Source organism: Sphaeramia orbicularis, chromosome 5 (assembly GCF_902148855.1).
Source record: "Sphaeramia orbicularis chromosome 5, fSphaOr1.1, whole genome shotgun sequence".
NCBI classification, from domain to species: Eukaryota; Metazoa; Chordata; class Actinopteri; order Kurtiformes; family Apogonidae; genus Sphaeramia; species Sphaeramia orbicularis.
Genome location: NC_043961.1, coordinates 61,387,816 through 61,412,207, shown reverse-complemented (window position 1 = coordinate 61,412,207; position 24,392 = coordinate 61,387,816). Strand labels below are relative to the sequence as shown.

General features: G+C 42.4%; 1 protein-coding gene across 1 annotated transcript; it reads right to left on the bottom strand.

The window, feature by feature from the left end:
• Nucleotides 1–4,401: 4,401 nt before the first annotated feature.
• LOC115419988 (potassium voltage-gated channel subfamily S member 2) lies at nucleotides 4,402–23,203 on the bottom strand. The gene is made up of 10 exons (XM_030135084.1): nucleotides 23,193–23,203; nucleotides 15,386–15,566; nucleotides 14,919–15,052; nucleotides 10,204–10,368; nucleotides 9,844–10,015; nucleotides 9,608–9,691; nucleotides 9,030–9,191; nucleotides 7,454–7,537; nucleotides 6,721–6,813; nucleotides 4,402–4,845 (listed from the first exon to the last, which is right to left on the bottom strand). Exons 2-10 carry the CDS (start codon nucleotides 15,554–15,556, stop codon nucleotides 4,402–4,404), a joined length of 1,509 nt encoding a protein of 502 aa, XP_029990944.1. The 5' UTR covers nucleotides 15,557–15,566; nucleotides 23,193–23,203.
• Between the last annotated feature and the right edge of the window lie 1,189 nt (nucleotides 23,204–24,392).

The window sequence follows — 24,392 nt, the reverse complement described above, 5'->3', positions numbered from 1 at the left end:
TGTGGTTCGGGTCTGGACTCTGTGGATCAGGTCCGGACTCTGGGGTTCAGGTCTGGACTCTGGGGTTCAGACCTTGTCTTCAGTTTATTCAGGTTCAGCTGGACTCATTTTATGGACACAGAACAGTACTGAACCTAGACCTGGACCGACCCCAGATCAGAACCCCCCCACACAGACTTAGACTGGAGGCACTAGGTATGATGGGTAATCCACCTCTACCTCCATTCACACTCTGATGCATCCAAGACTGTGGACCAGTCTCATGTGGACTCCTCAGACCACATGACCTGTTCCTGTTGGAACTCGGTCCATGACAGAGTTAGTCCTCCTGCTTCAGACTGTGGCGTTGCTGACTGTGGTTAAAGCTGCTCAGTGGTTTTTATGTTTTTCACATGGTTTATGTTTAAAGTGTGCAAAAGCATCAGCTAACAGCTACAGAACAAATAAAAGCATTGTTTATCACTGGTAATCAATCACTGGTTGCGCTCCACCGTCACTAACAGGTCTATACCAGGGCCCAAATGTGTCCCTCCAAAGGTTCCAATCCGACCCCTGGGATGAATTTCCAAAGTGCATAAATTCCACAGTCCAGGCTGTGGAAGTCATTTTAGTGTGGGTTCCACATCCAGACCAATCTGATCTACAGTCCAATAATAACAGCAGCAGAACCCACACAGAAGGACTGCAGATTTACTACTGGGTTTGATGGGAAAAAAATGTTACATTATATCTGTAAATGATGACAACTTCAAATGTTTGTCATTGTTTTAGTGCAAAACAATTACATTAAATTGTGAAACTCTTTCCATTTCCAAACTCTCCTGTACCAATAAAATGTGACTAACCTGAACAAATGTGACCAACCTGAAATGTCTGTATTAAATTCAGTCCAGTTTGAACTCTTTTCTTCCTGTTCCTCAGTGTTTAGTGTCTTTGGAGATCTGATCCAGAATGCACATGGACTAATGAGAAGTGGAGGAAGAAGACTGAGAAAATTACACTGATTTTTCTGAAGAAATGTCCGTTTTTTCAGGTTATTCACATCTTTTTTGTTTGGATAGTTTATAAAAGTAAGTATTTTCATAATTTAATGGTGTGGGGTTTTTTGCACTAAAAGACATAAATTGTTAGTTGTCATTAATTATCGGTTATACTGTTATTATTTGACTGCTTTGGTCCACTGCAGATCAAATCAGGCTGAATGTGGAACCTGAAAGAACAGGAGTTTGCACTGGTCTACACTGTTCCTTCAGGGTTTATGACTGTATTCTTCGTACATTTTAAATCATATAATTTAAAAACAGTCTCTAAAGTCACACAGTTAATGCAGTTTGTTGTACACAGAAACGCTCTAACAGATCATGTCCGTATGTGAACACACACCAGTACATACCAGGACTCTGGTCCAGGTCCAGGTACTGGAAGGAACTGTTAGTTTCTAATAGTTGCACACACCACAGCTGTTTAAATGTTCCTGTTTATTGACAGTTCATGTTCAGGACGTGGACCTCAGTTCGTCATGTTCCAGCCGTATTTGAAGAACAGCTCACATGCACAGACACAGGAGAACAAACACTGGCTTTGAAACATCACACATGTCCGTATGTTCACGTCATGGAAGCACCAAATCAAACTGTCTGGTTTCAAGTCTTTGACAAAAGAGTAGCTTCTGCCAAAACCGAAAAACTACTGGAATAACAAACCAATCCAAAACTAAATGAACTTCCAGAGCTCATATGTGATCAGGACTCACACCACGACAGAAAACAGCATCATCTGGTTTCATTCTTTGTGTAATTCCTCTGATGACCTGTAGGTGCTGCTGGTTTCCTGTGCAGTTCATCAGACTGGGTTCATTCTGCTCTGGTCCTCCACTTTTGGACCTGGTCAGGGTCAAACTGGTTCCGTGTCCATCCGTCCGCTTCCCTCAGTCTGACACAACAGTCTGGATTTGGACCGATCTGTCAAACATGCACCGTCTATTCTATACTGACCAATCACAAGTCTGGGGGGGCGGGTGTTTCACAATGCATCACAAGCATCCACTTCTTTTTATTGTGAGTCAAAGTCAGTTTCAGTCCACAAACCTCTTTCCAGCTGTTGTCGGTTCTTTACTATAAGGGTTGGATTAGTGATGCACCGATTCAAAAACAGTATCGGGCATCGGCTCCAATACTCAGTGTGTGTACTCGTATTTGTACTCGTAAAAGTAATCCAATACAACCGCACCGATACCACTTATGACTGTGTGACATTTACAGTTCAATGCAGCAGGTACGAGGAAGAGGAATAATGTGTGTGGAGTGTGAAGAGTGTGGAGATTTTTCAAAATAAGAGGGGCGACTGAAAAGTTTTGAGCCCAACACGGAAAGGATTAAGATATGAAGACCAAATTTGGTCCATGAAATCTTTCACATATCTCAATCCTATCCACTAAGTTTCTTGGTCAGATCAATGTTTTTCCCAGTTTTCCAGGTCCCTGAACTTTCTGTATCAAGTGTTTCCTGAAAAATGCAGAATGTCAACAGAGAACTTGACACTTTTTGAGGCAAACCCATCCAATTTCTTAGACCGATTTGTGACTATGGATGAGACTGGGGTCCATCACCATCAGCCTGAGACCAAGGAGCAGCCCAAACTATGGAAACATCCCATGTCACCAACCCCAAAGAAGGCAAAGGCCGTACCTTCCGCTACTGGTGGACTACCTCCAGAAGGGTTGTACCATCAATGGACAATACTACTCTGACCTACGGAAGCACCTACACGAGAACATCAAGAAAAAGAGGCCGGGAAGGATCACAAAAGGGGTCTTTGTTTCACCAGGACAATGCTCCTGCACATTCATCAGCGGTTGCAATGGCAACCATTCAGGACTGTGGCTTCCAACTTGTTCTGCACCCACCATGTTCACCAGACCTAGCCCCGTCAGACTTACACCTCTTCCCAAATCTCATAAAGCATTTGGATGGACAACGTTACACATTTAGGACAACTACCCAGGGCTGGGCCGGTTTCCATCCTACTGATGATACTATGGAGGTACAGAGCAGTGCAGCAAGGTTATCGTTAATGAAAACTAATGAAATGATGAAAACTAGAATTGAAAAAACATTTTTGTTTACTGAAATAAATAAAAACTATAATTAAAAGAAAAAAAAAAAGATAACTTACTGAAACTGTTTTGTGTGTTTACAAAACTAACTAAAACTTATAAAAATTATGGATAAAATTCCCTTCGTTTTCGTCGTTGTCAATGTCAGATTGATGTTAAATCGATTTATTTCGCTCGAGCAATTTTAGCTAGTGGCACCATACGACACTTTTTGGTCTGTCGCTTGTGTTCACTTGTGGTTTCCAGTCGTCTTCTGGTCCCCACTCTACCTGGAAACATGGAGACTAAAGCAGCAGAGTCCTGTCTGGGATTGATTTGAATAGGAGCACAGAGAAGAAGAGAAAAGAGACCACTGAACTACAACTAAAACCAAGCATTTAGAAAACAAAAATCAAAATTAATAAAAACTAAACCATAATGAAAAATCCAAAACTATTAGAACCTTGCGGTGCGGACCGCCGCCAACAGAAGTGAAAAACAAACTTGTGTCTCATTTGTCTTTTCTCTTCCTGCTGAAGCTAAACTTTTAAACCTTACCAGAGAAAACGCTGCAACATTAGTATCACAGTAGTGTTTCCTCTGTCGTCTACAGGTTTGTTATTACTGACTTTTTTCTTCTTCATTAAACTTTCCTCTTCTTCGTGGTATTTGTCCAGTATGGTTAATTCAGAGCGGCGCCCCCTGGTGGATTAACTGACAAACGCTCATTCCAACACATTAAATGTCAGTAGCAGCACTTTGTTCCAGTCAGACTAATGACAACGACAATAAAGCACATTTACAAAAGGAACTAACAACTGGAATGGGATTATTAAGGACTAGGATCAGTACTTGGTATTGGCAAGTACTCAAATGGAAGTACTTGTACTTGTACTTGGTCTGGAAAAAAGTGGTATCGGTTGATCCCTAGGTTGGATTACAGATTATAGATTACAGATTACACCTGTATTCTCAGGTTTCTCTGACCAAAGCGACAGTAATCACTCACTGAAGGTTCTACTGGAACACCACCACCACATGCTACGATGGAAACACGCTGAGGTTTGTTGACACTAGGGATCTGCTCGTCACATAATTATGTCACATCCGTCTTATCTGTGATTGGTTTATTCAGCGCCTGTTAGTCCCGCCTTCATATTTAGATTCAGACGGACTTCTCATTCAGACAGACTGATGGACAGACTGGAAAAGTGGTCCTGGTCCGATACTATCTGTATGATAATGAACTGACTGAATAATATGTGATGTCACTGGCCCCACCCACTTCAGTCCATCGATCCCATTGGTCACAGCTGATGCAGCTCCTTCCTCGCTGTAAAGGACACGTGCTCCACAAAGCTGTAATTGATCACCCCTCCCTCATCCTCATAATCGATATCATCGTCTTCGATGTCGTCAATGTCGTCGTCGTCCAGACATCGGCTGTCTCCGTCTGACTCCTCCTCCTCCTCTTCTTCTTCCTCCTCCATTTCCTTCTCGTAGCTCCTCCCCTTCCCGCTGTTACCATCCCTCACCGACGCCTCCAGAGCTTTCTGTCGTCGGTAGAAGTGGGAGAACTTATTGAAGATGATGGTGATGGGCAGCGCCACCACCAGCGTCCCGCCCAGAATGCAGCCGCTGGCTGCCAGCTTCCCCGCCACCGTGACGGGCACCACGTCCCCGTAGCCCACCGTGGTCATACTGACGGTGCCCCACCACCAGCAAGCCGGGATGGTGTCCAGGCCCACGTCCTGTAGGGGGGACAAAGACAGGGACAAGGGGGACATGACCTCTGACCTCAAGGACCCCAAACCTAACCCTAAACCTAACCCACCTGACCCTAAAGGTGGACGTTTGGGTCTGTAAGGGTTAAAGGTGGACGTTTGGGTGTTTAAGGGTTAAAGGTGGACGTTTGGGTGTTTAAGGGTTAAAGGTGGACGTTTGGGTCTGTAAGGGTTAAAGGTGGACGTTTGGGTCTGTAAGGGTTAAAGGTGGACGTTTGGGTCTGTAAGGGTTAAAGGTGGACGTTTGGGTCTGTAAGGGTTAAAGGTGGACGTTTGGGTCTGTAAGGGTTAAAGGTGGACGTTTGGGTCTGTAAGGGTTAAAGGTGGACGTTTGGGTCTGTAAGGGTTAAAGGTGGACGTTTGGGTCTTTAAGGGTTAAAGGTGGACGTTTGGGTCTGTAAGGGTTAAAGGTGGACGTTTGGGTGTTTAAGGGTTAAAGGTGGACGTTTGGGTGTTTAAGGGTTAAAGGTGGACGTTTGGGTGTTTAAGGGTTAAAGGTGGACGTTTGGGTGTTTAAGGGTTAAAGGTGGACGTTTGGGTCTGTAAGGGTTAAAGGTGGACGTTTGGGTGTTTAAGGGTTAAAGGAGGACGTTTGGGTCTGTAAGGGTTAAAGGTGGACGTTTGGGTGTTTAAGGGTTAAAGGAGGACGTTTGGGTCTGTAAGGGTTAAAGGTGGACGTTTGGGTCTGTAAGGGTTAAAGGTGGACGTTTGGGTCTGTAAGGGTTAAAGGTGGACGTTTGGGTCTTTAAGGGTTAAAGGAGGACGTTTGGGTCTTTAAGGGTTAAAGGTGGACGTTTGGGTCTTTAAGGGTTAAAGGTGGACGTTTGGGTGTTTAAGGGTTAAAGGAGGACGTTTGGGTCTGTAAGGGTTAAAAGTGGACGTTTGGGTCTGTAAGGGTTAAAGGTGGACGTTTGGGTGTTTAAGGGTTAAAGGAGGACGTTTGGGTCTGTAAGGGTTAAAGGTGGACGTTTGGGTCTGTAAGGGTTAAAGGTGGACGTTTGGGTCTGTAAGGGTTAAAGGTGGACGTTTGGGTCTGTAAGGGTTAAAGGTGGACGTTTGGGTCTGTAAGGGTTAAAGGTGGACGTTTGGGTCTTTAAGGGTTAAAGGTGGACGTTTGGGTCTGTAAGGGTTAAAGGTGGACGTTTGGGTGTTTAAGGGTTAAAGGTGGACGTTTGGGTGTTTAAGGGTTAAAGGTGGACGTTTGGGTGTTTAAGGGTTAAAGGTGGACGTTTGGGTGTTTAAGGGTTAAAGGAGGACGTTTGGGTCTGTAAGGGTTAAAGGTGGACGTTTGGGTGTTTAAGGGTTAAAGGAGGACGTTTGGGTCTGTAAGGGTTAAAGGTGGACGTTTGGGTGTTTAAGGGTTAAAGGAGGACGTTTGGGTCTGTAAGGGTTAAAGGTGGACGTTTGGGTCTGTAAGGGTTAAAGGTGGACGTTTGGGTCTGTAAGGGTTAAAGGTGGACGTTTGGGTCTTTAAGGGTTAAAGGAGGACGTTTGGGTCTTTAAGGGTTAAAGGTGGACGTTTGGGTCTTTAAGGGTTAAAGGTGGACGTTTGGGTGTTTAAGGGTTAAAGGAGGACGTTTGGGTCTGTAAGGGTTAAAAGTGGACGTTTGGGTCTGTAAGGGTTAAAGGTGGACGTTTGGGTGTTTAAGGGTTAAAGGAGGACGTTTGGGTCTGTAAGGGTTAAAGGTGGACGTTTGGGTCTGTAAGGGTTAAAGGTGGACGTTTGGGTCTGTAAGGGTTAAAGGTGGACGTTTGGGTCTTTAAGGGTTAAAGGAGGACGTTTGGGTCTTTAAGGGTTAAAGGTGGACATCTGGGTCTGTAAGGGTTAAAGGAGGACACTACCTCTTCATATTCTGCAGTATAAGCGATTCCAGAGAAGACGGACACTCCCACTGCCAGGTAGAGCAGAAGGATTCCCACCTCACGATAACTGTGCTGAAAAAACAAGATGAAAAAACACATTAGAACACGGAGGAGGAGGAGACACATTAGAAGATTAATTTAATATTGAATCTGATTTAATCATCGTCTGATTCTTCTTTTAGATACAGAATGTGTTCTTTTGAAGGGAAAGCACACAGAAAATGCCTCCTTGCAGAAAAATGAAAAAACACATATATTTGACTGATTTTCTTCCCTCATGTCCACTTTTCCAACCAAACCAAACTGTTCCAGGTATTTGAGGAGGACGTCAGTGTGGTCGATGCACTAGAACCTTCCATGGAACACAATCTGAAATCCTTTTACTCTGGGTTTGGATTGGGAGTGGAATCACTTTACACTATCACTGTTACTATCCTCCTCCTCCTCCTCCTCCTCCTCCTCCTCCTCCTCCTCCTCCTCCTCCTCCTCCTCCTCCTCCTCCTCCTCCTCCTCCTCTTCTCTCAGTGCTCACATTACACTCATCATTCATAACAGACTGGAAGGTTTAGAAGTTCTTTATCACAACGATGAAAACAAGGATGATGTTACTATGAAAAAAACACAACAGACCAAAGAGCGACGACACACAGGTTTGTCCACGAGTTCTACACAGTCCACACACACACACACACACACACACATATGAACCCACCCGTAGTGTTGCCCCCAGTGACCTCAGCCCTGTGGAATGTCGAGCCAGTTTCAGAACCCTGAAGATCCTCATCAGCCTGAAGACCTGAGACACAGACAGACAGAGGACGCTGGGACGGATGGGAGACACTCAGTATGAAGGAAATCAATGAGATTCAAATGTACTTTGTCTTGTGCGTCATGTTTTGTCTGGTCCACTTCATTTCATTTGTAAATACACAACCATTCATCACATACAGGCTGGAGAACTGGAAGAAAAAAAAGGGCTGTCTGTATGTATATACGTATATATGCATATATGTATGCATGTATATACACTCAAGGAAAAAAGAAACGCACCATTTTCATTTTCTCGATTTTTTCAGAAATATGACAGTTCTTGCAAAATTCCGAACTACAATGAGTTCAGTTCTATTCTGAGTCCAAATGAAATGATTGTTTTCCTGGTTCTGGTTGATTGATTTTGATTATCAGTCAGAACTGTATTTGTGTATTCCTCCCCCATGTCTGCTCATGAGTCAAACTCACAGATGAATTGGACCTCTGCTCAGTTGTGCTCAACCATTCCCAATAAAAGACACTAAAATGGAGCAGAAACACATTTGTCCACACTGACACCACTACTGCAACTGGACAGAGATGGGACCATTGGCATGCTTCAGCTGGACGGAGCAGACGGGCCGTAGTCAGGGGGTTTGGACTCCACCACTCTACCGTTGGACATCTTGCTGAGCGTTACCACACCACCGGCTCCTCCAACCACCGCCCCAGATCTGGTCGACCGCCCGTTACAACCGCTGCACAGGACCGTGACAGTCGGCTGTCACATCTATGTGACAGGTTTCGGCCGGCAACAAGAACTGCAGCAGAGACCACTGGACACATCACAGGCCTGTGTCTGTTAGAACCATTCGTAATCGCCTACGAGCTGACGGTGTCAGTCAGACCATATCGCCCCCATGTTGGTTCAGTGCTGACTCCACCACATCGTCGCGCTTGAGTCCAGTGGTGCAAAGCACATCGTTGCCGGACTTTGCAGAGATGGTCCCAAGTCGTTTTCAGTGACGAGAAAAAGTTCCAGTGGTGTGGTAACGCTCAGCAAGCGCCCAGCGGTAGAGTGGTGGAGTCCAAACCCCCTGACTACGGCCCGTCTGCTCCGTCCAGCTGAAGCATGCCAATGGTCCCATCTCTGTCCAGTTGCAGTAGTGGTGTCAGTGTGGACAAATGTGTTTCTGCTCCATTTTAGTGTCTTTTATCGGGAATGGTTGAGCACAACTGAGCAGAGGTCCAATTCATCTGTGAGTTTGACTCATGAGCAGACATGGGGGAGGAATACACAAATACAGTTCTGACTGATAATCAAAATCAATCAACCAGAACCAGGAAAACAATCATTTCATTTGGACTCAGAATAGAACTGAACTCACTGTAGTTTGGAATTTTGCAAGAACTGTCATATTTCTGAAAAAATCAAGAAAATGAAAATGGTGCGTTTCTTTTTTCCTTTAGTATATATAAATATATATGTCTGTATATATGTCTGTATATGTGCTTATATATGTGTGTATGGTGTGAACCTGTATGAGGCGTCCCAGGTCTCCCAGCTCAGACTCTGAACCCACACTCAGGTCAAATATGAGTGTGATGTAGATGGGCACCACAGACACCATGTCTATGAGGTTCAGAGGGTGATGGAAGAACTTCCTCCTGTTTGGGGCCAGCAGCAGGCGGGTCACCACCTAAAAAAACACAAAACCAACATGTGTGTTCAACATGTGTGTTCATGTGTACACACACCCACTGTGTGTTCCAGGGTCAGTTCCATGGTCTCATCCAGATCCTTCCATATTTCAGAGTTCCCACACTTCCATAAACTCCAGCTGTACAAAATGTCAGACTAAATATGGACCTCCTTCCTGGTTCTGGAGGCTGGGCCAATACTTCCTACATTGAGCTTAACGTCGTCTGAACACATTCATTTGTATTTGGGCTGATCTACCAACTCCAGTTCTGAGGTGATCAGATATGGTCATCTTTCCACTGGTCCAGTGTATTTCCTGTATCAGTGACATTTCTGTTGTAAATTCTGTTTTCTTTGGTCTGTGTTCGCACATCAAAGTGTGTTCACTCTGTCTGTACAGGGCTCAGGTCTCACCTCGAAGGTGAACCAGCAGGTGCAGAACACCTCCAGAGCCTGTAAGGTGGGGTCCTCCATGAGCGTCCCATCACTGTCGAACATCTGAAAGAACACCAGAGTTATTACAGCACAGACAAACGGAGGATTTCCTTTAACCCTGAAAGACCCAAACGTCCACCTGTGTGTGTGTGTGTGTGTGTGTGTGTGTGTGTGTGTGTGTGTGTGTGTGTGTGTGTGTGTGTGTGTGTGCGTACCTGATGCTCTGGGATGCTGTTGATGCACATGGTTGCTATGGAAGTGAGCACCACGCTGATGGAGATGAGACTGAACAGTTTACTGGGGATGGAGTACCCAGGGTTCTCCAGGGTCAACCACAGACACTTCCTGATGCTGCCGTAACGAACCTGCTGGAAGTGCTGCATGTCTCTGAAGAACAAACAAACAAACAACAACAGGTTATACAGCAGCACATGAGCAGGACTACAGCAGAAGGACCAGTCCAAACAACAACCTGAACCCTTAACCTTAACCCTTAAACCTAACCCTTAACCCTAACCCTTAAACCTAACCCTTAACCTTAACCCCTAACCCCAAGACCTCAGTCCTTCTCTCACCTGTTTAAATCTGATATCTCGTCCACAGACGTGTCCACACTGCTCACGTCGCTCTCATCGTCCCAGCTGCGATGGCGGCTGCTCTCCAGTTTGCGGTCGTGGTAACGGTAACTACAGCAGCTGTCCAGGAAGAACTCGTTGATGCCCCAGTACTCGATCTCCTGACTGTTAGAAAAACAGTAGTGTTCATTTATTTTCAAGTACAGATCCTGTGTTTCAGGAACTGCACTGTATAAACGTCTAACTAATAGGGATGCACTGATACCACTTTTTTTCAGACCGAGTACGAGTACTCACATTTGAGTACTTGCCGATACCGAGTACTGATCCTAGTCCTTAGTAATCCCATTCCAGTTGTTAGTTCCTTTGGTAAATGTGCTTTATTGTCGTTGTCATTAGTCTGACTGGAACAAAGTGCTGCTACTGACATTTAATGTGTTGGAATGAGCGTTTGTCAGTTAATCCACCAGGGGGCGCCGCTCTGAATTAACCATACTGGACAAATACCACGAAGAAGAGGAAAGTTTAATGAAGAAGAAGAAGAAAGTCAGTAATACCAAACCTGTAGACGACAGAGGGAACACTACTGTGATACTAATGTTGCAGCGTTTTCTCTGGTAAGGTTTAAAAGTTTAGCTTCAGCAGGAAGAGAAAAGACAGATGAGTGACAGGTTTGGTTTTCACTTCTGGTGGCGGTCCGCACCACTCCGTACCCCCACTGGTATTCTCCGTCTGGGTACTCATCCTCCATCAGCTGGAAAACAGATGGAATGTACGCAGAGGACGGACAGAAGGCTGCGTCTGTATCTGTCTGTGTCTGAACGGTACTGTCAGTCAGCCTGACTGTGATCAGCCTCATTTCTTTGGTTCAGTCTCCACACTCTTCACACTCACACACATTATTCCTCCTCCTTGTACCTGCTGCACTGAACTGGGAATGGCACACGGACAGAAGTGGTATTGGTGCATTTGTATCAGATTACTTTTACGAGTACGAATATGAGTACACACACTGAGTATCGGAGCTGATGCCTGATACTTGTATCAGAATCAGTGCGTCCCTACTAACACTGTTTTCATGAAACCTGAACCCATACAGATCCAGGGCTACTTTTGTGGCAGCAACCAAATACATTTTTCTCTTTATTTAAACTTTTTAAAGTAATTTATCACCATTTATTCTTATAATATTATCGTCTGTATTTTGTATTTTATCAGAATAAATCCTGTATTTCCATTCATCCATTCTCTTCCTCTTATCCGGGGCCGGGTCACAGGGGTAACAGTCTAAGCAGGGATGCCCAGACTTCCCTCTCCTCAGACTCCTCCCCCTCCTCAGACTCCTCCCCCTCCTCAGACTCCTCCTCCAGCTCTTCTGGGGGGACCCTGAGGAGTTCCCAGTCCAGTCCACAGACAGAGTCTCTCCAGTGTGTCCTAGGTCTTCCCTCAGGTCTCCTCCCAGTGGGACATGCCCAGAACACCTCCCCAGGGAGGAGTCCAGGAAGATCTGAACCAGATGTCAGATCCACCTCAGCTGGGTCCTCTGGATGTGGAGGAGCAGCGGCTCTACTCTGAGCTCCTCATAGGGTGTCCAGGTGTCCTGCTTTGTGCTGGACTCCACAGCATTATGACCATTTTTTCTACGTCCCGCAAATGGAGACGATGTCCCACATTTGGCTGTTTCTGTCCACAGTGCAGGACAGTCGCCTTCCTCCAAACATGACTTTCATTTTATAGCAGTGACAGAGCTATCACCATTGGCTGTGTCCGCTGTCAATCAACCAACATACATGTGGGGTCAGGAGTCCGTCAACCTGTCACCGGCGTCCTCCTGAGCTCCGCCCACTGACACACAGAAAACAAAGGCAAAAGCCTCAGACACAGACATGCAAATATTGGAGGAAATCATGGAAACTGCGCAAAAAAAGAAAATGCAGCTACAGAAAAGACATGGGTGAAAGCGGTGGGGGATGATTCAGAGGGTATTCTGTGAACTCTGTCCAACTTATTTCTCCATCTCACATGGAGGCGAGTACGACCTGATGTATGGGATGTCTGGTCAGATTTGATCCATATTCCCTTTAACTATTTTTAAGTTTGGAGTTTGAACTGAGAGATTTGAGGCGAAAAAAATATGCTTTTGTTATGTTTGTGGATATTAATTTTTTGACAAAATTTCACAGGATATTTACTTGATCTTATTCTATTTTTATTCCTGTGTTCGAATGCTAAATGTTTGACTGTTCTGTGTTTGCATGCACTAAGGTTTTAGGTCCCAAATGTTAGTTTGTCTGGAAGTGGAAACAGCTGTTCTAATGTCGTCACTTCTGCCTTTTTGTTTTATTGCACATAGATTAGTTTACCTCTGAGGGTTGAGAACATGTACTCAAATAAAAAAATATAAGCTGATTGTCTAAAAGTGTTTAATTACAATTTTTGAAACTTGAGGTTTCTTTTTTGAGTTTTTCAAATTAGATTTTTTTGTTTTGTTTTTACAAGATAAAAAAGTTGTTGAAACCTGTGCAAAAAAACCCCAAAAACTAAATGCCCAGTGCAGAAATATGCATACTGTGTGCAACCAAAACAAATTGTTGTTATTCATATTTATAAGCTCAACAATAAGATGCACATTGTTCAAAAATCTAGACTTTGTTTCAGCATTATGGTTACATGTCCCACACAAACACACTCCTTGTCCCACATGTGGCTTGTAAACACCTGGTCACCCTAGCTCCTCCCCCTATCTCTAAGGGTGCACCCAGCCCCCCTACGGAGGAAACTCATTTAGACCGCTTGTATCTGGGATCTGGTCCTTTCAGTCCTGACCCAAAGCTCATGACCATAGGTGAGGGTCTGAACGTAGACTGACCAGTAAATCCAGAGCTTCTCCTCTCAGCTCAGCTCCTTCTGAACCACGACAGACCGGTACAGCGACTGCATCACTGCAGACGCTGCACTGATCCGTCTGTCAGTCTGACGCTCCATCCTTCCCTCACTGTGAACCAGATCCAGATACTGGAACTCCTCCACAAAGACTCTCCACCGACCCGGAGAGGGTAGACCACCTTTTTCCAGTCCAGAACCATGGCCTCAGATTTGGAGGTGCTGATCCTCATCCCACTCAAACCGCCCCAGGACATGCTGAAGGTCCAGGTTCGATGAGGCCAACAGGAGAACGTCATCTGCAAAAAGCAGAGATGAAATCCTGTGGTCCCCAAACCGGACCCCCTCCGGCCCCTGGCTGCGCCTAGAAATTCTGTCCACAAAAATGATGAACAGAACCGGTGCCAAAGGGCAGCCCTGCAGAGTCCCACATGCACCTGGAACAGGTCTGACTGACTGCCGGCGATGCGAACCAGGCTCCTGCTTCGGTCATACAAGGACCGGACTGCCCTTAGAAGAGGACCCCAGACCCCATACTCCTGAAGCACCCCCCACAGGATACCACGAGGGACACGGTCGAACGCCTTCTCCAAATCCACAAAACACATGTGGACTGGTTGGGCGAACTCCCATGAACCCTCAAGCACCCGATGGAGAGGATAGAGCTGGTCCAGTGGTCCAGGACCAGGACGAAAACCTGTAAATCCTGTATTTTCTATATTTAATTCACAGATCATGTAGAACATGAACCCAGTGTGTCCATCCACTACGGAGCCTCTGAATGTCCAAATATGGTCATATCTGATGGCCATGAAGAGATGAAGAACTGTATTTTACACCAATTATTGACATGGATTGAAAGGATTAGTGGATCAACAGGAATTAAACAGTTTGGTTCCCAGTGGCTGTTGGAGTTCTCAGGTTCTCAGGTTCTTTGCCAATATGCAAGTGTTGGACTTCATTTGAAAGGGGACTGCATTTTCTGCTGAACACATAAGGTCTGTCAGTTCCAAGTAGGGACGTAACGATCCAAAAATTTCACATCACAGTTATTGTGACCAAAATTATCACAGTTATCATTATTATCGTGGTATTGTTGAAATTGTGCTCGAAATGTTCAAAAAGTACTAATACACACACTGAAATAATTTAACCAAGTTGTATTTTGAAAAAAAAAAAAAAAAAAAAAAAATAATAATAATCGTCCCAATGTCCCTTCTGTGTCAGAAACATTCCAATATTAACCCTTAGTGGTCTGAGCCTATTCTGTCTGTTTTTCAGTCCTTTTGGTTTGGCCTTTATATACTATAGAAACAAATGTTTACCATACCCATGTTTGGGATCTGTTTTTTCAGCACAACTTCATCTATATCATCTGTGTATTATTTTTTCACTTAAACCTACTATAAAAACATAAAAGGACAAAAAACACAAAAAAATATATAAAATCCGATTTGAAAAATGTATATAATTTATTGCATAAATAACACACAGATGTTTAACGAACCTTTTCAGAGACTTTAAAAGTGAATATTGGTTCAAATATTAGGTATAGAAAATTAAAATTGTAATAAATTAAAACTATACTCAAATATTTGACATAAAAGCAGATCTGTACATAGGGTTTTTTCCCCTAAAAGTGCAGTAATCAAACACGGTTATCATGAGGATTAGAATTTAAACGGTAATACTAACTGTCTGTGATTTCACCACGGTTTACCGTTATACCGGTAATCGTTACATCCCTAGCATCAACGTGGCTCTACTGTAAACCTCAGACTGTATCTAAAGGTTAAAGACAGACGAACATTTCCAGAGGAACAGAGTCAGACCTGAAGGAGAAGACGCAGAGCTCCTCCATGATGTGCAGTTTTCCAGTCTGATAAAAATGGAGGACGTACGGGAACAGACCAGGGTTTCTGTCAAAGTAAAACTCCTTGTGCTGAACATCATAGTCGTCACACACCTGCAAGATGGAAAGTCCAAATCAGATCAGACAGGACATGACAGGTATGATGGAGAACCCCCCAAACCCCCCAACCCTAACCCCCCAAAATACAATAAAGGAGCCCATCATCTCTAACCTCCTAAGACCTGAACATTTGCATTTTGAATTTCTCATGGCTACTTGGGATCTGATGAGTTAAAAAACAAAGAACTGTCTTGAAAAATGATGTCCACATATGAGGACATTTGTTTAATGTTTCAATAGAACAGATAAAGTCACAACCCGAACCCGAACCCAGTTTCAGTCACAGTGATACAAGCTTATGTTGTGTGGGTTAGGGTTAGGGTTAACCTGTAGTATGTCTTCCTCGCAGTCACATGACAGTAGTTTTCCTAGTCTGGTGTCTGGAAACTTCTTCAGTGTGCTGGAGCACAGACTCCTCCTCAGTCCTCCAACGTTCACATGGACCAGGTCCTCCTCAGAGTCCTGATGGACCCAGCTGGGCAGGTTTTCCTTCACCATGCTTATCTGACTGCAAACAGAACAAACACAACAAACAGGTTTTTAAGAACATCAGACTGGAAAGTGGAGACCAGGTCCCACAGGTGGCTGGAGGTGGCAGGTGGCACCTGGTGGAGGCTGTTCCTCATGGATGCTCAGGTCCTTTTCAGTGGGTTTGTGTTCATCTGTGGGACAGTATTTGCTGTGGACTGACCTGGAGCTGAGGTGTGCAGAGCGGTTTGTGCTGTAGCTGTGATCTGATCTGTATGGAGCAAAAACTATTGTTAACTACTCTTATTGTTAACAAAAACTAACGAAATGACGAAAACTAGAATTGTAAAGACATTTTCGTTAACTGAAATAAATAAAAACTATAATTAAAAGAAAAAACAATATCTAACTGAAACTGTATTGTGTGTTTACAAAACTAACTAAAACGGATAAAAATTATGGATAAGATTCCCTTTGTTTTCATCTTTGTCAACGTCGGATTGATATGAAATTGATTTATTTCCCTTGAGCAATTTTCTGTGCTGTCACCATCTGACACTTTTTGCTCCGTCACTTGTGTTCACTTGTGGTTTCCAGTCGTCTTCTGGTCCCCACTCTACCTGGAAACATGGAGACTAAAGCAGCAGAGTCCTGTCTGGGATTGATTTGAATAGGACGATAGAGAAGAAGAGAAAAGAGACCACTGAACTACAACTGAACTACAACTAAGCATTTAGAAAATAACAAAAACTAATAAAAACTATTAAACGTGCTCTAAAAATGAATTAAAACAAACTGAATTAGAGAAAAAAAAAGTCCAAACTAAATAAAACTAAACTAAAATTAATGATCCAAAACTATTAGAACCTTGGTATGGAGTAGATCTGAGCATAAATCAGACCTGTTTCTGCTGTAGCTGTGATCTGATCTGTGTGGAGCAGATCCACTGAGGAGACGAGAACAGTGATTAAAGACGAGCAGGCAGACAGAGGCAGCAGAAGGCTGTGCTTCAAACTGCATTAAGTCCACATTAGTTTCACACCTGTCTGATTCCTCCGGCCATTTCCTGTAAAACAGGATTGGATTACAACACTTTACCTGAAACATTTACAGCTCTGTTTTAAACGGATGGAAATGTGTCCGTCCTGTTCAAGCCCACCCATACGTGGAACAGCTGGACCTGATCTGATCTGAGACACAAAAACCACCGGCCATAACACCAGGGTCCAGTCAGTCCGGCTTCACTCCCTTCATCTGTGCTTGTTTCTCAGAGATATTAAACTAAAGAGGACTGAACTCAGTCATTGGATCATTTTCCTGAAAAGTTATTCTTGACAACAGTGGGAGATGTTTGGCATAAAAACCCTCCACGTTTTGGAGGAGTTTGAAGTGAACTTTATTCATGTGGTGAATGGATTCATTGTGTAGATTTTGTCGTGACTGTGTGTGTGTGTGTGTGTGTTTTGGCTTCATTTATGTGTGTGTTTTTTATTTTAATCCCATAGAAACACTTGGATCCACAGATAATGGTGATAAATTATTTGTGTTTTGGAACAGATGATGTTAGAACGACTCTTGTATTCAGAACCTGGTCCAGCTTTTATACTTTACTGCACTGTAAAAAAAAAACAGTTAAAAAAAACAAAAAAAACCAGTAAAAAAACCCCATTAATATTCCAGCAGCAGGGGTGCAGGAAAAAATACTGTTAAATAACGGAAAATAACCATCTCATAAAAATACGGTAATTTTCCATAATTAAAATACAGTTTTTTGCCCTAACTTTACATGAGATTTTGCTTTTTTTTTTTTTTTTTTTTTTTTGACTTTTTAATGTTTAATAAAGAATATTTACATGTATTAAAACAATCCAATTACATATATCTATCTATCTATCTATCTATCTATCTATCTATCTATCTATCTATCTATCTATCTATCTATATATATATATATATATATATATATAATTTTCAATGAGACTCAGTTGTCCAATCCACTGATAAAAAATGTATTTGGACAGTTTATCAGTGCTTATACATGTTATACATTCACAAAAATACATTTATTCAACATTTTTGTTGTGAAACCTCCTGTAATTACACAAGATATTTGTTAATTAACAAACAAGTTTGGTTCAACTGACAGAACTAATACTTCTTTTACAGTTAATTGTCAGTAATTTAATCTCATTTTATTATAATTTTTTTACAGTATTAAACTTCAAATTTACGGTTTAATCTCATAAAGAGAAAAGAAATATTTGTGAAATTATGATACATTTGCAAATGTATTTTAACTGTATTTTTCTGTGAAAAAAGAAAAAAATTCTTTAAAAAAAAATTTAATTTTATGGTTATTCACAGTTACAGTTTTTTTCGTGTTATTTTACATGTGACATGTAAAATCACAGTCTGTTTTTGTCATTTCACTGACATTTTCCTGTATCTTAAAAATACAGGAAAAATCTGTAAAATAAACAGTGAAAATTCTGTTAAATTACAGATTTTTTTTACAATGTGATGCTGTGTAATTCCGTGCATGCAGTGCAGATCTACAGTCCACTAAAAGCCTTTTGGCTTCAAACCAACACACATGGTGTATTGTGGGGAACATTAAAAATGCCTGCACCGTCAGATTAGTGTGTGCTTGTCTGGTTTTTAAAGTGCATTTATCAGAGCAGATAAAATTAGATGTTCCCTCCAGAGACCAAAGACCAAAGACAGACTGAAGACCTGAAGTATTTGGAAACAAAGGCTCTCACTTGTCAGAAAGTCTTCTCAAATGTTTGGATGACTCAGCTTTGGAAGAAAAAACAGACACAGTGTAATGTGAGTGACATTATGGGCTGTGTTGGATGCCACCACGGTCCACAGTCTGCAGAAAACCCACTTTGGTTCTTTGGGATGAAACGTCTGCACATCAGAGTCCAGCACCAAAACCTTAACCAGAGTTAAGGGACACTTAAATGGGACAGGAAACACATTTGTGGTATATAGTTCGACTTTGAAGTGAATACCTAAAATTATGAAACAGTGAAGGCTGAAGGGGTATTGTAGTCATTTTGTTGTCTGTCAGTGACATAATCTCATTCTCTGTTGAATTCATTCATTTATCTGCTCCACATTTCTCCTGTGGATCCTTCTGCAGCAGGAGACTACTGAACGGGTGACCTTCGACCTCCTGTTTCCAGGTCACATGTCCTTGTGCAGTTCTAATGTCTGAGTACTTTCACAAATAAATATGTATGGAATAGGGGTGGAAATTATCGATTAATCATTAGTTGGCTAACCTTATCGATCGATTAACAATTAATTAATAAGCTGCAATTTTCCTAAGAACCTGAATTTCTTTTTCAATACGGTCGAGAAGAATAAAAACTAAATACTGATTATACACTTCATGATAAAACCATGTCATATTCCTTAATGATTGATTTATTGAACCATTGGATACAGTCAGAGTTTTCTGTGGAATTCATCTGTTGATGTGGCGGTCTGTAAAGAGGGGGGGGGGACTCACATGCGCACAGTTTGGCCGGGGGATGTATGCGTGTTGGTGGGTAACCGTGTGTGTGCGTGCGTCCCTTTCTGTCCTACTTCTAATACTATAGGGGTACGGGGCGGTGCAGTCCATGCCCCCCCCCCGCAGAAGTGAAAGTGAAACTTTTCGCTCATTTATCTTTTCCTCCTGAAGTTTCACAAATGCGGGACACATCCCTGCGTCTCGGATCAGGATCCTGGAGGATGTTTAACTTCTGTCTCACTGACCGTGGACTAGACCAACCTCCAGGAAAACCATCTGATCCGATACTGACCCCGCATGTGTGCGTGGATTTATTCGGGGGTGCACCGCTCCCACAAACAGACGGTCGGTCTGTGTTTGGCTCCACCCACAAACAGACGGTCGGTCTGTGTTTGGCTCCACCCACAAACAGACGGTCGGTCTGTGTTTGGCTCCACCCACAAACAGACGGTCGGTCTGTGTTTGGCTCCACCCACAAACAGATGGTCAGTCTGTGTTTGGCTCCTCCTCCATGTCCATACAGACATTCTAACTCATCAACGCTATGATCCGGTTCAATGACCGCCATCCTGTCGCAGCGCGGACAAACCGTCAGCCTTCGGACAGGTGTGGACAGGTGGACAAGGGCAATTAACCCACAATTAATAATTTAATCGAACAAATACTTATTGACAATTAATCGTTAGTCGATTAATTGTTTACATCCCTAGTATGGAGTAAGTTTGACACAAAGACAATCTAATGTGAATTAGAGGGCGGGGACTTTAACCCAATCTGACACTAGATTTGACTGAAGGGGATTAAAAGTCCATGTCATGTTTATATTAGTAGCGGCTCGTCCTCACCCCCCCACCCCCCCCCCGGCCCTGTACTGGACAGTAGAGTCACAGGGTTTGAGGGACAGGTTCCATGTTTAAGTCTTCCATCCTGTTCAGCCACTGCACAGCCTGATGAGCCATCTACAGCAGGGTTCTAAACTCCTGTTCTGTCAGGTTCCACATTCAGTCTGATCTGATCTGCAGTGGACCCAACCAGGAAAAGAAGAACAGAAGAACCCAGAAATAACTAGAAGCACTCGGAGAGCGCAGACCTCCGCCAAGGCTGATCAGTGGCCCCCCCCGTGGGCCCCCCCACGCCAAGGAGGTTATGTTTTTGCCAGGGTTTGTCTGTCTGTCTGTCTGTTTGTCTGTCCGTTAGTGTGCAACATAACTCAAAAAGTTATGGACAGATTTTGATGAAATTTTCTGGTCTGCGCCCCCCCCCCCGTGGGCCCCCCCACCCCCGATCACCACCAAAATTTAATCATTTCTTCCTTATCCCATTTCCAACAAACCCTGAAAATTTCATCAAAATCTGTCCATAACTTTTTGAGTTATGTTGCACACTAACGGACAGACAAACAGACAAACAAACAAACCCTGGCAAAAACAGAACCTCCTTGGCGGAGGTAATGACAACTGACAATTTATGTCTGTGTTTTACTGCAAAAAAAACCCAATTAAATTATGAAAATACTTACTTTTATAAACTATTCAAACAAAAAAGATGTGAATAACCTGAAAAAACTGAAATTTCTTAAGAAAAATTAGTGCAATTGGAACAGTCTTCTGCCTCCACTTCTCATTAGTCCATGTGCATTCTGGATCAGATCTCCAAAGACACTAAACACTGAGGAACAGGAAGAAAAGAGTTCAAACTGGACTGAATTTAATACAGACATTTCAGGTTGGGCACATTTGTTCAGGTTAGTCACATTTTATTGGTACAGGAGAGTTTGGAAATGGAAATATTTTCATAATTTAATGTGAGTTTTTGCACTAAAACAAAGACAAAAATTTGAAGTTGTCATTATTTACAGACATAATGTAAGATTTTTTTTTCTCCATCAAACCCAGTAGTAAATCTGCAGTCATTCTTTTGTGTGGGTTCTTCTGCTGTTATTATTGGACTGTAGATCAGATTGGTCTGGATGTGGAACCCACACTAACATGAGTTCCACAGCCTGGACTGTGGAATTTTCTGTTGTCACCTGACATAAATATGTTGATTCATGACATATGCACAGATTCTGGATACACTGATCATACAGTTTGATGGTCCAGTTACTGCCTGAGCCGAAAAGTCTTTTACTTTCAATTATTACATGTAATTTATTCCCCAAAATGTGGATAAAATCACATCTGGATCTATCCGTACTAATCTGCATTACATTTTGGTGTCCCCGTTATGCGGTAACATGTATTTTGTACATGTTATCACATAACGGGGACACCAAAATGTAATGCAGATTAGTACGGACAGATTCATCTAGAATCACATTTACAATCTGAGGTTTTATTGTATTTTCTTCACAAATTTTCTCTATTTGTGTCTTTTAAACAGTTGCTCTCTTCCACAGAATTACATGAAAATAATAAGTACAAATAACTTAAAAAGTGTATCTGTTTGGCATTAAATAGTGTCTTTTATTGTATTGATAGTGAATACACAGTAGTGACTGGATATTGGTAGGGATGTGTCCGTAGTGTCCTTACCTAATTCTACACCCCTGATTATTATTATTATTATTATTATTATTATTATTATTATTATTATTATTATTATTATTGAATCAGAATTGCCTTTATTGTCATTTGACAGTACAAAGTACATCAAACGAAATTGAGTTATATTATTATTAATAAATGGTACAAAATCATTTAAGAAATGTTAAATAAAGGCCAAAAAAAAATCATTTGTGAAGTGCCACCAAAGGAGGAGTCTTTGAGGGTTCAGCTCCTTCTTTGTGGCTGATCCAGAGCTTACAGCAGCGCAGACAGGACCGGACCCACGCTGGGCTCTCCAGGGCGCACATACAGAAATAAAGCTGATCTATAATTCAGCAGCAGCCCAACCCTGCAGCTGGAAAACACACCTTCACTGACAAACAGCGCACATCTAAGCCTTCAACCGACCACAACAAACAGCAGAAGCACTTTCACTTTAACCCTTTCATACATACTGGTCACTCCAGTGGACAGTTCTTCTGCAGCTGGGTTTGGTTGTTTCAGTTCCATATCAGCCAAACCAGTGGACACTTGTGCATTATCCCAAACACTGCAGTTCAGACCATGACTGTAACTCTGCTGTTCTTGATGAACCTGATCTGCACTAACATGTCTGACTGTAAATCAGTTGCTAGTTGTTTTTAGACTGTAATTAACAGTTTTCTTAAACAAAAAGGTTTTTTTTGCATATTATCTCCATGAAGTGAGTAAGAACTAGTGTTAGAATATGAGAAAATATGAGAAAACTTCAGATTAGCAGCATTAAAAATGTTTTATTTCATAGTTTTCACACAGTTTATCACCTTCTGATATTGTGTTTTAACCCTTTCATGCATACTGGTCACTACAGAGGACAGCTATTCAAAGGTGTTCGTTTGTATATTCATGGATTTTATTTTTTTTCTTTCCATATCAGACAACACAGTGGACGCTTATGCATCATCCCATACACTACAACTGATACCATTACTGTAACTTTGCTGTTCTTGATAAACTTGATCTGCAGTAACATGTTTGAGTGTAAATCAATTCCTTGTTATTGTTATTAGACTGTAATTAACAGCTTTTTTTAAACAAAGTTTTTTTTGGTTTTGTTTTGTTTTTTCAAATTGTCTCCATAAAGTGAGTACTAACAAATATTAGAGTATGTTAAAATGTGACAAAACATCAGATTAGCAGCATTTTAAAACATTTTATTCATACTTGTCACACAGTGTATCATTAAACACACGTTTCTTTGCTTCAAAAATTAAACACATGGTGTCCAGCTGAGTGGACATTTTTGTAACTCTATAAAAATAGGTTCATTAAAAAAATTCAATCACATTGTCTTTGTTTTTGTTTTTCAAGCCTAAAGAGGAATAAAAACACTCAGGAAAAAGAATCTTGACTAAGGTTCTCATAATTCATGCATTAAAGGGTTAAATACACACACTTTCACTTGTCAGCATCGAACCAAAGTTCAGGACAGTTTAGTTCGGTTTGGTTCGGTTTGGTTTGGTTCAGTTTAGTTCGGTTTGGTTCGGTTCAGGTTTTTTTAAATGAAAACTCCCTGTTCACAGTTGTCCTGTTTCCAGTTGGCTTAAACCTCGCTCACCTGTGCGTCCGTCACCGTCAGCCCATGGTGCGTTCAGGGTCCTGTCTCAGGTCCTGTCTCCTCTGTGGACTTGGGGGACAGCTGTGTTCGGTCCGTCCTTCGTCCATCTGAAGCAGCTCGTCTTCCACAGGGTCTAGTGTTCGGCTCTTTCCGTAACATTCCGGAACAGGATCGCGTAAGGGCTGCGTTTATGATGCGTTTGAGGAACTCCGGAGTGCAGGTTCAGATGCAGGTTTAGTCCTGGTCCAGTCTGAAGTTCAGACTAACTCTGCTGCTGAGTCCTGGTCAGGCTGAAGGGCTTTGTCCTCTGTTCTAAATGTCAGAGTGTTGCTCTCTCACCACTGATCTGTTCAGAAAGGTGATTAAGTGAAGTGAACATATATGATCACTGCTCAGTCTGCAGAGACTGGGCTGGAATAAGAGCACACAAGTGTCCAGGTCAGATGTCCAGAGGACTTCTGCTGTGGTCTGGACAGGGTTAGAGGGATAGGGTAAAGGTCAGGGTCAGGTTTATTTAATTAAAAAACAAAGAAACAAGGAAACAGATTATGTTTTTATATTTAATAAAGGAAATAGATTTAAATTCTGTTATTTTATTATTTATATTTCTCCATTGCCATTCTTCACCATCAGGGACTTCAACATGTTCCATTCACCTGTAGTCAGAGGACAGCACCATCTAGTGGACACAGTTATATTACACAGGAACATCTCTCTCTCTCTCTCTCTCTCTCTCTCTCTCTCTCTCTCTCTCTCTCTCTCTCTCTCTCTCTTCTCTCTCTAGAAACCGAATGTGAAAGTCAGACACATTCACAGTTTGTCAAATCCCTGTAAACAAACCCTGTGTCCCCACAGTGGGAACATGTGGCTGTGTTGCGTTCCTTTTTGGACTCCATGTCTTCTGTGTGTCCACAACACATCTGATGACTTTAGCTCTTTGTCTTCATGATTTCTGGCTCATAATGGACAGATGGGTTTCATCCCTGGAACCAAACAAAAACAGGTCCACTCTGCAGAATCAGTTTAGCTCATGCACCAAGTCAACTTTCACACCGAACACTGTGATGAGAGGCAGGAAAACGGAATGAAATGCTGCCATCTGGTGGATGTTTGTTGGTATTGCACCTCTGAAACAAAAGACCTGCTTTTGTTTTTGCTTTACTGTGAAATATGATTGACATGAAAGATTGAGTGAGTATG